The sequence below is a fragment of the Protomyctophum parallelum genome (genome assembly GCF_964188405.1).
Source record: "Protomyctophum parallelum genome assembly, chromosome: 6".
NCBI lineage: Eukaryota > Metazoa > Chordata > Actinopteri > Myctophiformes > Myctophidae > Protomyctophum > Protomyctophum parallelum.
The window spans coordinates 793,799-808,156 of record NC_139701.1 but is presented as its reverse complement, the minus strand read 5'-3'; the positions used below and the strand labels follow the sequence as shown (position 1 = coordinate 808,156).

The 14,358-nt window shown below is 43.9% G+C and overlaps 1 protein-coding gene across 1 annotated transcript; it reads right to left on the bottom strand.

Moving 5' to 3' along the window:
* Nucleotides 1-7,480: 7,480 nt before the first annotated feature.
* Nucleotides 7,481-14,060, bottom strand: LOC310860951 (N-acetyllactosaminide beta-1,3-N-acetylglucosaminyltransferase 3-like). The gene is made up of 2 exons (XM_083768170.1): nucleotides 13,938-14,060; nucleotides 7,481-8,771 (listed from the first exon to the last, which is right to left on the bottom strand). The coding sequence occupies exon 2, from the start codon at nucleotides 8,759-8,761 to the stop codon at nucleotides 7,574-7,576; it is 1,188 nt and encodes a 395-aa protein (XP_083624296.1). The 5' UTR covers nucleotides 8,762-8,771; nucleotides 13,938-14,060; the 3' UTR covers nucleotides 7,481-7,573.
* Between the last annotated feature and the right edge of the window lie 298 nt (nucleotides 14,061-14,358).

Below are 14,358 nucleotides of genomic sequence, written 5' to 3'. Positions count from 1 at the left end.
ACATGTTGTGAGCTTAAGACGTGTTGTGAGCTTAAGACGTGTTGTGAGCTTAAGACGTGTTGTGAGCTTAAGACGTGTTGTGAGCTTAATACATGTGAGCTTAATAGATTGGCTATTTTCACTAGGCTACTTCTAAAAAGTGTCCCCCCCCCCCCCCCCCTAATTAATGGATTTTTATTAATTTTTATTATTCTTTTGAAAGAATGAAAAAGTTAGAATTTATTTTTAACTTTTGATTTTTTTTTTGTGATTTCTTAATCTTTTGAAATAATAATAAAAAACTAGGAAACAAAACATAAAGAGGTATTCACTCGCGACCCATACCAACGAATACCGTCCATCCACAACAAGCCACTTATTATTCCACTTAAAGTGGCAACTTTAAGTGGTCAGCTTTAACTGGTCAGCTCCCAGACGTGACTGTAATGCAACTGAATGAGCAACGACACAGGGTGTGGTAAATAAACCATAGATGAGGTCAAGTCTGCCTTCCTTGGATGAATTGGAACTAAACAACAAATCCCATTACACATTTTGGTTACATTTCATCTCCATACTCTCAGAAGTAGGCCTACAAAAGTGTGTGTGTGTGTGTGTGTGTGTGTGTGTGTGTGTGTGTGTGTGTGTGTGTGTGTTGCCTCCGGTGTGTGTGTGTGTGTGCGCAGCAATGGCGGCACGGTGGAAACGCCGGTGGACGCCAACTTTGCTTGTTCTTTAACATCTAACAACCGCACCCGTTCTAACTACGATCGTTAATGTAGTGGGTACAGCTTTTGGAACTTTTGCAACTCCTGTGGCGGTGGCTGTGTGTCAGGATATCACGTCAAGATGTACCCAGCGACGTAGTCTACTTCCGGCGCCACGCTGCCTGTTGGTCCCTCCCGTGAACAACAGGTGCCGGGAGGAGAGGCAGTGGACCCGGTGACTTCCCCGCGGTGTGTCGGTTCCCCATCGGGGCAGCGGTGTGTGGACTTCCAGGCCCATGAGAGCGGCTAGGGAGTATGGAGGGTGCAGCGTCACTGGGAGAGACCCGGTGAGTCGGCAACTTCCCTACGGCAAGCGGACGCCGCGTGTTGTCACCGGGCGGCGGTGTGAGACGGCTCCGTTCTCTCTGATGGTCCAGCCTGGGACATGCCCACAGCGTGGGAGCGTTTGTGGGAGCGTTTCGAACTCTCGACAGCTTGGAGTGTCCATAGGATGAGGCAGAAGGACTTGTGTTGTACTGTCCCTGTTGTACTGTCTATGCCACCATATGAGACTAAGCCTAGTCCTGAGCACCGTCGTGTGAACGAATATGGCTATCAGAGACGCTGCTGAGTGACATTCTTGCATGCTGTATCATGATTCCAAACATGTGTCATAGGCTTGTGATTGTAACATAACTGCACCCATACTGTTTGTGTCCTTATGCATTTTCCTTTTAAAGTGTGGACCAAATAAAATAATTCAAATGTGTGTGTCTGTGTCTGTGTGTGTCTGTGTCTGTGTCTGTGTCTGTGCGCCAGTGGTGTGAAGTAACAAAGTACATTTATTAAAGTACAATGTTTTACTTTACTACAGTGTATCCAATTTTCAGAGTTATTTCAATGTATTATTTCAAACACATGAAATCTAGAGATGTCCCGATACTGTATCGGTATCGGAAAAGTATCGGTATCGGCCCTTTTTGGTCATATCGGTTCATATCGGTATCGGCGAAACCACCGATCTGACACAGGGGTAAGGGGTTGACACTATGGCAGTCTCTAACCACCGATCCGACACAGGGGTAAGGGGTTGACACTATGCCAGTCTAACCACCGATCCGACACAGGGGTAAGGGGTTGACACTATGGCAGTCTAACCACCAATCCGACACAGGGGTAAGGGGTTGACACTATGCCAGTCTAACCACCGATCCGACACAGGGGTAAGGGGTTGACACTATGCCAGTCTATAACCACCGATCCGACACAGGGGTAAGGGGTTGACACTATGCCAGTCTAACCACCGATCCCACACAGGGGTAAGGGGTCTACACTATGCCAGTCTAACCACCGATCCGACACAGGGGTAAGGGGTTGACACTATGCCAGTCTAACCACCGATCCCACACAGGGGTAAGGGGTTGACACTATGCCAGTCTAACCACCGATCCGACACAGGGGTAAGGGGTTGACACTATGCCAGTCTAACCACCGATCCGACACAGGGGTAAGGGGTTGTCACTATGCCAGTCTAACCACCGATCCGACACAGGGGTAAGGGGTTGACACTATGGCCGTCTAACCACCGATCCCACACAGGGTTAAGGGGTTGACACTATGCCAGTCTAACCACCGATCCGACACAGGGGTAAGGGGTTGACACTATGGCAGTCTAACCACCGATCCCACACAGGGGTAAGGGGTTGACACTATGCCAGTCTAACCACCGATCCGACACAGGGGTAAGGGGTTGACACTATGGCAGTCTAACCACCGATCCCACACAGGGGTAAGGGGTTGACACTATGCCAGTCTAACCACCGATCCGACACAGGCGTAAGGGGTTGACACTATGGCAGTCTAACCACCGATCCGACACAGGGGTAAGGGGTTGACACTATGCCAGTCTAACCACCGATCCGACACAGGGGTAAGGGGTTGACACTATGGCAGTCTAACCACCGATCCCACACAGGGGTAAGGGGTTGACACTATGCCAGTCTAACCACCGATCCGACACAGGGGTAAGGGGTTGACACTATGGCAGTCTAACCACCGATCCCACACAGGGGTAAGGGGTTGACACTATGCCAGTCTAACCACCGATCCAACACAGGGGTAAGGGGTTGACACTATGGCAGTCTAACCACCGATCCGACACAGGGGTAAGGGGTTGACACTATGGCAGTCTATAACCACCGATCCGACACAGGGGTAAGGGGTTGACACTATGCCAGTCTAACCACCGATCCGACACAGGGGTAAGGGGTTGACACTATGCCAGTCTAACCACCGATCCCACACAGGGGTAAGGGGTTGACACTATGGCAGGTAAATAAAATGTTGGGGCATGTGGAGTTTGCTTTCGAGTTACCCAAATCGAGTTGCCCGAACTGCAAGTATCACTTATATCACAAATATCACTTATATGTCGATAGCTGTACATACGAAAATAAGCAAAAATAACCATCTCCAATCTCACAAACACGTCGTCATGGCTCTTTTGAAATAGGTATGGTTTGAAATAGATAAATGGTTCATTCATAATGTAGTATTGTTGTATTGTAAGTTTGGGTTCCGTTGGAGACACTCAAATGTCTGTTATGGGACTCCCGCTGAAACAGTCACGGGAAACCCCTTCCCTAAATAGACTGGCATGGTGATGTCTCTCTCCACTGCCACACGCGTGGGAGGGGTCTCTATGATATAAACCCTCATCATGCCCCTGAAATGAACACTGACGGTTTCTCTGTCTAGTAGCATGTAGATATTGGAGAGATCAAACCTCTTGCACAATTAAAGGACCACTTTTCAACCTATCTTCATATAATAGGTCCTCACTAATGAATGGTGCCATTTTTTTCTACTCTTGTCTGTGTCTCATAGACGGGCTGTGGGCAGTTCAGAACCCGTCTTCCAGTGACATCATCGATGGGGAACACAAGCTAATAGAAACTGCAGGCTTTCTAGTCCTGAAAAGTTGCAATGCGAAAATGGAAGCCATCGTTCTCACGATAATGAAAATCAAAACATTTTTGTAAAGAAATAATCTGCCTAATGATGATGTCACTGGAAGACGGTTTCTAAACTGCCCACAGCCCTCCTATGAGACACAGACTGAGTAGAAAAAATCGTGCCATTTTATCATGATTATTTGTGAGGACCTATTATATGAAGATGGGTTGAAAAGTGGTGAAGTGGCCCTTTAAGACACAGAATTCCCAAACTTACATTGCAATGCATGTAACTGTTTAATAACGAAAACAGTTCAAACTCATAATAAATCCTCCATAATAAACATTCTTTGGGAAAAATGCAGAATACAAAATGTAGAATAATTTAAATAGTTAACACATAGATAGTTGAAAGAAAGGTCTTATGAAGAAAGGTTAAGACACTTACAGTTACCAACGTTAGTTTATAGGAGGCACAGAGGGGATATGATCGAGGTATATAAACTTGTTCACCAGATATATGACTTTACAGCCGAGCCTGTTGTCCATTCTTGGGACAGCAGGTATGAGTTGAGAGGGAATTCTCTTAAACTCTTACCACTAAATTGTCAGTCAGAAAAGAGAAAGAATTTCTTTACACTCAGAGCTGTCAGAGCATGGAATAAACTTCCGGAGGAAGTGGTCCAGGCTCCTTCAGTTAATACTTTTAAGAATAGGCTTGACAGATTTTGGTCAACAAAAGGTTTTTTGTATAACTATAGGGCTGGCTTGTAAGGTCATAGACTGGTAAATACGGGACTTTAAAGTGTATTATGTATAAGATATAAGAAAAAACCAAAGAGGGCGGGTCCACATGAACTTGGTTTGTTTTAAAGTGTAAAAAATAATAATAATACGAATGTATTTATGTATGTATGTACTTGTGAATTTTAATATGTATTTATGTCTGTTGTGAGTCTGGCGTAGAGGATTTCATCCTGTGCTGGAAATATTTTCAATAAATTTCAATAAATAGATGATTCTGTAAATATCAAAATAGTTTATTGTCCCATCACACGTTTACACCAGGCATAAAGGAGCCGACAGAATTCCATACAGTACGAATTGCACTGCTAAATAAAATAATGACAATAAGGTGCATAAAAGTATATACTGTGTACAGTATATACAAGGCACAAGAATGGTACTGACATGTTTACGAAATCAAATATACATACACGCAGTGTTTCTATCAAATAAGAGAACATTTTATTTCAATAAAATAAGTTCATCATTTTTATGAACTACTTAAAAAAAGAGAATCTGAATAGCGCGAAAGCCTGCAACACATTAGATAGATGACTTATAGGTGCAATGCACAAAGGTACAAATGGGAATGAAGGAATAGCCAGCACACACAAAATGTCCTTTTCACATTGTATATTTACCTCTCTGACAGACAACGGACGCGTTTGCGGCCTATTCCTTCTTCATTCCCATGTGAACTGCTTCCAACCTACTGTATTTCAGGCATGTCATTATAGGTGAAACCGTTTGTGTGACACTGGCAACTTAAGTAGAAGACAGGCAATAGAACGTGTTTCAAAGGATGACTCAAATGTGCCCCCAACCGTGTGGTTTGCAGGCAACGTGTTGCATGTGGTTCCCAGAACCTCTTTAGCTTCCTTGTCTCCATGCCAGCGTGTTTTCTGACGTGTTGTATAGCCTAGGTGTGTCCATAGCGTGCCTTATTGCAATACATGCAATATTGCAATAAGGCACGCCTCCACTTGTCTCACGACAGAACCCGTTCAGTGAACCACTGCTATATCTATATTCACTCTTATAAAAACGGAGTTCAAGAGGTTCAAATCGGCCTCATGATGACCCATGCATGTTGCATGTCAATATCCTCTTGTCTGCTTTCGGTCTCCCAGCCGCTCTGTTGTGTAAAACCACAGCAGAAATGATCCCCCGAAATAATAGCATCTGAATGTAGCAGTACTGTGAGCTCATTGGTCCAGCTTTTTAGTTTGGGCTGAATGTTCGTTGCAGAATATGCGTCCCAGAATGGTAACACTAGTATCTTTCCATTCCCTGAAGAAGGCATCTTGTTGCCGAAACGTTGGAAAAATAGAAATCGTGACTACGAGCTGTGCGGCCTCTTTCCTTTCTCAGTCATAGTTGTATCTCCTGCGGTCAGCACCTCCCCACTAACTGGTGTGCGCTCCTACCTTTATGTTTGTTCCACATCTTAACACTAGCACTGACACTCATTTCCCTCCTCGCGTAGGGTGCGTTCGGAAATGCGTACCGGGAGCGCACTCGCCTATTAGTTTACAATTTACAATTTAGGCATTTAGCAGACGCTCTTAATCCAGAGCGACTTACAATAATTGCACAGTGCGCTCGGTGCGCTATTTCCGAACGCGCCCTTAATGTCTTTGGCCTTTGACCTTTTGGACTCTCGCAGAGCAATAACGTACAGCACAGTGACTGAGTGTCTTGCTCAAGGATCCTTCAGCATGGCACACCGATACATTGACTACATTACTGTGTATCTTGTGCATGTCTGTGTCTACCTGCAGGTTTTTTCAGAAACATACAATGCCATTTTTAGATGATACATGTCACTCTGGTAGACTGGCAGTAATGACAGAAAGAGGAGAAAACAGTGCAGCCTGGTTCTCTGCGCATGTATTATGACAACACAGGGCTCCAGACTTGAATGTTGACCATTTGCGAGGATCAAACGTGTGGACTATTCGGTTACAAGACAGTAACTACCATGAACAGTTTGTCCGAATAGCATTCACCGTCCTAAACCATCAGTAGTATGGACGTGGACGACGACAATATTTGTACCAGAAAATGTTCCCTGCTCCATAAACTAACTACCCCATACAGAAATATACATTACAAATATATATTACATATAATACATTTTAACTTAAATATTTCACAGAGAGTCAAGACAGTTTTAGAATCGCATGATGTTATGGTGGTCGTCCATGCTTGAAGCGAACCTGTGAATCCTGTCATTGTCTTTTTACAGATTTGTAGTCTCTTCTTACAGTATTTTGAAGAAAAAAAATAAAACATTCTCTCACAGTAAAAAATAAATACATTTAAAAAAAATCTATGAAACATTAAGAGTCATTAAGAGCACATAAAACTGACCATGTTGTCAATCATTCTAAGGCACATTTAGACAGTATATGAAAAGGCCTGGTGGTATGAGAACAAAAACATAACATGTCATATCATAGTACAATCAGTCTAAATTGCTCTCATCATTTTTATTCTACTTAAACCCTATACTTCATTGACCGGAGTCCACCGGGGACTACTTTCCATCAAATATCCTCGGAAAATATCTGATCTACAATCTCACAAAGTCACAATCCATATAGTTCGGTATATTTGGCAAATGTGTTTGTCACGCACGCGCACACGCACACACACACACACACACACACACACACACACACACACACACACACGGTTCAAGGATAAGTAAGTGAAAGTGCCTCCCCTCAGTACCATACAATTCACTACAGAAGTAATTCTAGAAATTATTAATTCCAGAGGCCCCTAGTTCATCCAGTCATATTTTACAGGTCTATTACTGGCCCTACACGTCTGATTGTGACATGACAGGTTGCCTGTCGCATGTTGACAAAACCCTAACCCACACCCTATGGGTTTTTCTAACCCCACAAAACACTATGCCTAACCCTAACCTCCCCACATGAGTAAAAAGAACAAAAAATTAATATTCATTCATCATTTACATTTCAGGAACAACTGGTTTCGCAGTAGACAGATGATTAGATAGGCATCTAACGTCTGGGCACAACCTGACTTTTTCTCTGGTAAAACCTGGACATGTTGACATGTCCCTCTGGCACTGGAATTGATGATGTACCGGTAAAATTTAGACTTAAGGCATACCTAAAAGGAGAAATCCATCCCACATTTTATGTTGGGGTCGTGTGCTTCATGCCACATGACATATATCAGAGGCGGCATGAACCTGTGTACCAATAAAGTCTCCCTGTAAAAGCAGGGGTGTAATGGATCTTTACTTCGTGGGGGGACGTTTAGTCCTGCAGTCCTAACACCAATATGGGAATAAGGTTTGAGCCCTGCTTTGGCCAAACACATTCCCATGTACACATCGTCAATGGGGAGCAGGATAATGCTCTTGGACATTTCGTATATGACCGAGGCCGTGTATCCTGACAGGAGGAACCCCCCACCGCCACAATACGGAGGGTAGGATTCCGACTCCTGCACCTGAACGGGGATGTAGTATTTGCTCGCTGGTATCCGGATGGGACCCACGTAAGAGATCAGGTGTCCGACAAAGAGGTGCTGGCCGCTGCCCTCCTTGTCATTCACGGTGCTCAGGAGGTACTCCACCATGTTGTCCGTGTTGGCGAAGATGTCGTCGTCCCCGTTGAGGAGGAAGTGGACGTGTGGACAGTTCCTGTCCATCCACTCCAGGAAGAGGACCTGCTTCAGAGTGAGGTTGAAGAAGGAGTCGTTGAAGTCCCACTGCAAGATGTCTCCGTGCTCGCGTTGTTCCAGTTGTAGCATCCTATTCAGCCTCTTATGCTCATACCCGCTGCCCGTTGTTCCCACGAGGAACAGCCTACGGATCTGCTTGCCCCTCTCCATCCTCTCCTCGCCCCAGGTCTTACGCAGGACCTCGCGTCGCTCGTAGTTCCCCGGAGAGCTCTTAATGGCGAGCAAGAAGAACACGTCCCCGGATCGTTCCGCCCCCCCGCATTTGTTGGGGACGTCCAGCAGCAGTGGGAAGTGACGGCAGTGGCGGTAGTACAGGAAGTCCTGGATGTGCGCGGGAAGAGAGGCGAAGCCCGTCACGTTGTGGGCCATGGACATGTTCCTCTCGCAGGTTGGCGGAGAGGAGGTACTATGGACGGCTGCCGTTCTGTTGTCCGCTTCCGTCCTCGTCGGAGCGGCCGTCACTCCTCCCGTTCCCACCTGGACGTACTTGGCGAGATGCCGGTGGACGCCCTGGACAGTGTCTTCTTTCTTGAGAAGGAGGATCAAGCACAACGCCCCCAGCAGCACCAAGGCAAGGCGCTCCACCCTGCAACACAGCTTCCATCTCATCCTCGACGCTCTGCAATGGGGACAGACAAAACAATGTTCTCAATGCTGCATGACAAACACTCACCACAGAAAAAGGCTGCTCCGCCAAAATAAATAATGAATCTGCGATCGGAGATCGCAGATCGCAGATTACTTTTCCCATATGCGGTTGACTTGACACATGAAGGCATTCCACTCATCAACCCAATAACACTCAATAACTGTTCGCACTGCAGCCACGCAATGCAGCTTTGTACAGCATCGTACAGTACTGTGCTTTGTGCACTGTGCAATTTGCAGTGTAAAAGTGCAGTACTGTGTACACGTAAATACCAGTTTACTAACAGCCATTCACTGTATGCACTCACTGATCAGATATCAGGCCAATGGACAAAATATGAAAATGAAATGGTCACAGTGTACAGTCACATATACTGTATGACGTTTGATGTTTGATCAACAGTGTTGGCTGTTTCAATACAAACCCGGCTTTGGGAAGGCAATTCAAAGTGACAAACAAATACCGAATAAGGGAAACTTACAATGTGTATCAGTGTGTCTGTCTGGACCAGACAGACACCAGAGAGAGAGGCTCTCTCTCTCTACGTCTCTCTACGTCTCTCTCTCTCTCTCTCTCTCTACGTCTCTCTCTCTCTCGTGTGTGTGCACTGCTGCGCAATGTCACAGACACAGACGCGATCAATAATATATAGCATAAATAACAGGCAAAATATAACACTTTCCCTCTATCTGTGACTGTGATCATCTCCTCACACACACAACTCCTCTCTCGTTCATGCACGCCTGCTCAAATTTGCAGCGACTGTTAGCGTAAATGTTTCTTTTCACGATCGCGCGGGGGGGGGGTGCTCTTGGGAGTCATGTTCGGGGAGGCCCGGTCGTGCTGTCTCACACACCCCGGCCCGGCCCAATGTTGTTCCGCCAGTGTGTCTGGTCTTACAAGATATAATACACAAAATAATGCTCAACATTACACAAGTGTTCAACAACTGAGCATTGCAGTCAAGGTAGTCCTTGATATTTGTCTCCACACACACTCCCTGCCAACGATGAACCTCTGACCCAAACTTTCCTGAGAGCCACCAGGAGGCCGCCTTGTAAAACACCTTTTAAAATATATTACTCCTCCAGATTCTGTCCAAAGCTCCGGCAAATCGTTACACAGTAGTAGTCATGTGTTCAAGACGGATCTGATATTTCATATTCCATCCTAATTGGCTAACATTGGCTTTCAAAGTTTGCAGGATTGGCCCGTTTTGAATAAAAAGCCTCAAATCATGAACGCAGTGTGCAATTTACGTGAAATCTTTCACAGACTTTCCTACTAGGCTGAGGAATATATCCCACCCTTTTCACATTGGCCTGTTATAGCGAGTTTTGCAAAATACATTTTTTAGAACAAAATTCCTCAAATCATCAAATCCAAGGTGTAAGAAGAAATGGCACCCTTTTCACATTGGCCTATTATAGCGCCACCAGGAGGCCACAACCTGACCTGCCCCTGGTGGAGACCTGTGCTCCGAGGAGCACTTTTTCTAGTTTAATAATGTTGTAGGAACCGCAGCAGCAAAACCAAACGGGCACGTTTCGGTGCGCAGGCCTTCGTCTGTGTAGGAATTTAGAAATGTAGAAAATTCCGATTCTGACGAAGGCCTGTGCGCCGAAACGCGCCTACCACTATTACTGAGAGTGCAGATTTTATTCCCCTTCTATGTATTTTCTGAATCTGCACCCAGCGTACGCCTGAACACTCACACTAGACTAGACTGTCCTTGAGTTAAACGAGCCTTTCCCTTGAAGTGAGTTTAGTATATGCTGACTTTAAAATGTGTCATTATCTTAATGTGGCTGTTGGTGTCCTGTTTTCTTGGGGCAATAAACATGTCATTTTTGTCCACTCATGTTTGTAATTACCTACAGGCCGCACAAAGTAGTCCCTGTCTTTTTCAACCACGGTTCATGTTTTAGTTTGTTATAAGTAAAATATTTCGTTTTAGGGATTTTAGCTGTTTTTGACAGGGGGGCGAGGGCATTCGAGCATGGGGCTAAATATGTATTTTTTTTTACACTTTTATTGTGATTTCTTTTTTTATGGTTTACTATAGTCCCAATAAACACCAGGAAATTACATCTGGCCACAGAAGATCACAGGATCTACTGAATGTGAAGGTAGCCTATACTGGGGGAAGGCTGTGTGCTCAATATGTCAGTTTTTTCACATTCAATAGATCCTGTGATCCTTTTGTGGCCAGATGTAATTTCTTGGGGTTTATTAGGACTATAGTAAATAATAAAAAAATAAATCGCCATAACATTTTGTAAAAAAAAATACATATTTAGCCCCATGCTCGAATGCCCCCGCCTCCCTGTCAAAAACTGCTAAAATCCTTAAAACGAAAGAAAGCAGCAAATGGAATAAAATGAACACTCACCTTTTAGTTTCTCTAATAACCTAAAACATGAACCTTGGTTGAAAACAAAACTAAAGTTGTCCTTTAAGTAGGACTAAAAATCAGTATCTGCCAGTGAAGCCAGTAGTGTGCCAGAACGTCCCACCCGGTTTTCCAGTTGGTCTAGTAATACAGGTATAGCTGCTGAATGAGGTAAAATGAGAGGCTTAATTGCTATTTCGTCATTAGTGAGGTGTCTAGATCAGTGGTTCTCAAACGTTTTAACTTGACTATACTTGTTGTAACTACTGGCTTGATGATGATGTATTGTAGACTAAAGTAATTGCCCGACTTTATTATTATTTATAGAGTAACTCCAAAAGGTTTGGTTCCAACTAAGTGAGGTTCCAAGTTTCGATCCCGGGCTCCCCCAGAGTTAGTGTCGAAGTGTCCTTGAGCAAGACTCTGAACCCCTGATTGCTCCCGATGTGCAGGTTGGTGCCTTGCATGGTTTCCTCCGCCCATCGGTGTATGAATGTGTGTAAATGTAATGCACAATGTATAAAGCACTTTGGATAAAAGTGCTATATAGATGCACCATTAAGACCTGAGGCTAGGTCTCCAGTTTTCTGAAAAACACATGTGGTGCTCAAAACGTTTTCGTGTCAAGGAGAACCTAAAGTTATATGTAGTCTATTTGTACCCCATCTCGAAATATGTTGTTCCATTGTTCCAGGGATCCTTTTTTTGCACACACTTTCAGATCAGATCTGCAAGCATGCAGTGCAGCATAAAGTGACGCGCTGTGAGCTGAGGAGGTAGACGTGTTTGTCCAAAGTCCAAACAGACTGTAAGGAAGTTATGGTATTTTACAGTGCGGACTTGTTTAACAGCATAAGGAAGTTATGGTATTTTACAGTGCGGACTTGTTTAACAGCATGGCTTTCACAGAGTATTGTCTTTTAATAACCTGAACAAACAAGATTTTGTGTGTGTGCGTGCGTGTGCAATCGGAGCCAATGGGAGGGTGGCAACAAATGAAATTATGCATTCACGTCTGAGGAAGAAAATTGGCATTATGTACAGTAGGATTAGACAGAGTAAAGTGCTACTGTGTGTGTGTGTGTGTGTGTGTGTGTGTGTGTGTGTGTGTGTGTGTGTGTGTGTGTGTGTGTGTGTGCGTGCGTGCATGCGTGTGTATGCCACACTAACTATTAAACACTTGTTTGTTATGTGGTGGTTCTTTTCTATAATTTTCACAGAATGGTGTTTGTAACAATTATATACCTGCCTTGTTTTCTTGTGGGTCACGTGACGTGACCCACAAACCATATATACTGTAAGGGTCCCACATTTGATTTTGTCACCTGATGAAGGCCAAACATGCAGGCCTAAATGTTGTGTCTGATACGAATGTCAGTGTGCACACACACACACACACACACACACACACACACACACACACACACACACACACACACACACACACACACACACACACACACACACACACACACACACACACACAATCAAATTTACATCACAAAGGCAATTTGGTTTCACCCATACCATGCAGGCTGTTTCCTGCTTGCCATTGAATATTTCACTATTCGTATTTTCAATTACATTTTATGTAGGCTATTGGCTATTCTGCTTCTGTATATGATATGATATCTGGGGGGGGGGGGGGGGGGAACACAAATTTGGATCACATGTAAAGTTGTGGTGATGTTTATTATTATTATAAGATCTTATAAGATGGTTGATATTGGTTATAAATGACCTACATTAAACTTAATTTAATGCCAAATTACTTTTTTTTTCTTTCCTTTTTTATTTATTTAATACGTTTAGGAGTGGCGACGATGACATCTGTGGGTGTATATTCTATGCGTGTAGGAAACCGCATGCATGGGCGTCTGAAATGTCAAATCGGATGTCAGACGTTGCCTACTCCCCTACTCTTGAGCGTTTGTCATTCACACACTAAACCATGTCAGTTCTGCAATCGTCATTTGAAATATAGCCAAAAATTCTATTCTTAACGAGATCCATATCAGCCACATGCGTGACCGACCGGGCATTACTGTCTCACATTGGGCTATTTGTTATTATTATGATTATGGGACTTTAATTAAGTGACGCCGGCCATGACAAAATCAACTGATAACTACTTTCTGTTCTTGTCCATCTTCTGTTCTGGTCACGTCATGTGTATATAGGCTATAGTATTGCATATATTATTTGTTATAACTTGGTATAGTTCCGCCTGGTGTCATCTTGTTCTGCGCGCACGCGACTCAACTAAACACCACTCACCATGCAGTCACCACACATGGTTGGCCAACAGAAATCACAACAATATTGTAAGTGTGATGACATTATTGGACATTATTATATCCTAGGCTTATTATAGGATACCTACATGCATGGCTCCAAGCTCAAATTCAACTTTCGCGGAGCTGCATGTCTGTTGAAAACGGGAAGTATATAGGCTACATGATCTGGTTCTCTCTTGCCGTGAATGTGAATGGCGACATAATTTATATTTTAAATATTAGACACAGTAGGCCTATAGGTATATTTTGTTGAAGTTAATCGCGGCCGTAGCAATATTAAATCTTAAGAAATAGACTGACATTATGTAGATCATTATAGGCTATACAGAATAAATTAATTGTCGTCATCGTCACCTAGACACCTATATACCTTTCCAAATGAGCCTAATTGGAACACATTCCTCCTGGCAGCCTAAACCAGATTATATCCCATTAAAGTGTCCTTACCGTTAACAATGTTTTGTGGTGCAGAAAAAGGTCCTGTTCCTCTGTAAGTCTATTGATAAAGTGGTCAGCATGATCACCTCTCTCTCTGCTGTGTGTCTGCACTGCATGCGGAGCAGCTGTGCTGTGCTCTCACTGCTCTGCTCTGCCGGGGGGCGTTGCTTGGTAGCGGCGTAGAGCTCTCCCTCCTGCCAATTTACAATTTACAATTTAGGCATTTAGCAGACGCTCTTAATCCAGAGCGATTTACAATAATCAGGAACAAAAGCATGGGAATACATCACAAAAGCATTTATCATAAAACATGCGTAAGCTAAGAAAGTAACAGTGGAATATCTATATTATGAGACTATACATATAAGCTATATATATATACTACTATGCTATACAGTACATATGTACTATGGCGTGCTATGACTATATA

Coding starts and splice junctions, on each gene's coding strand:
- LOC310860951 (XM_083768170.1), bottom strand. CDS start 8,761: ATGAGATGGAAGCTGTGTTGCAGGGTGGAGCGCCTTGCCTTGGTGCTG.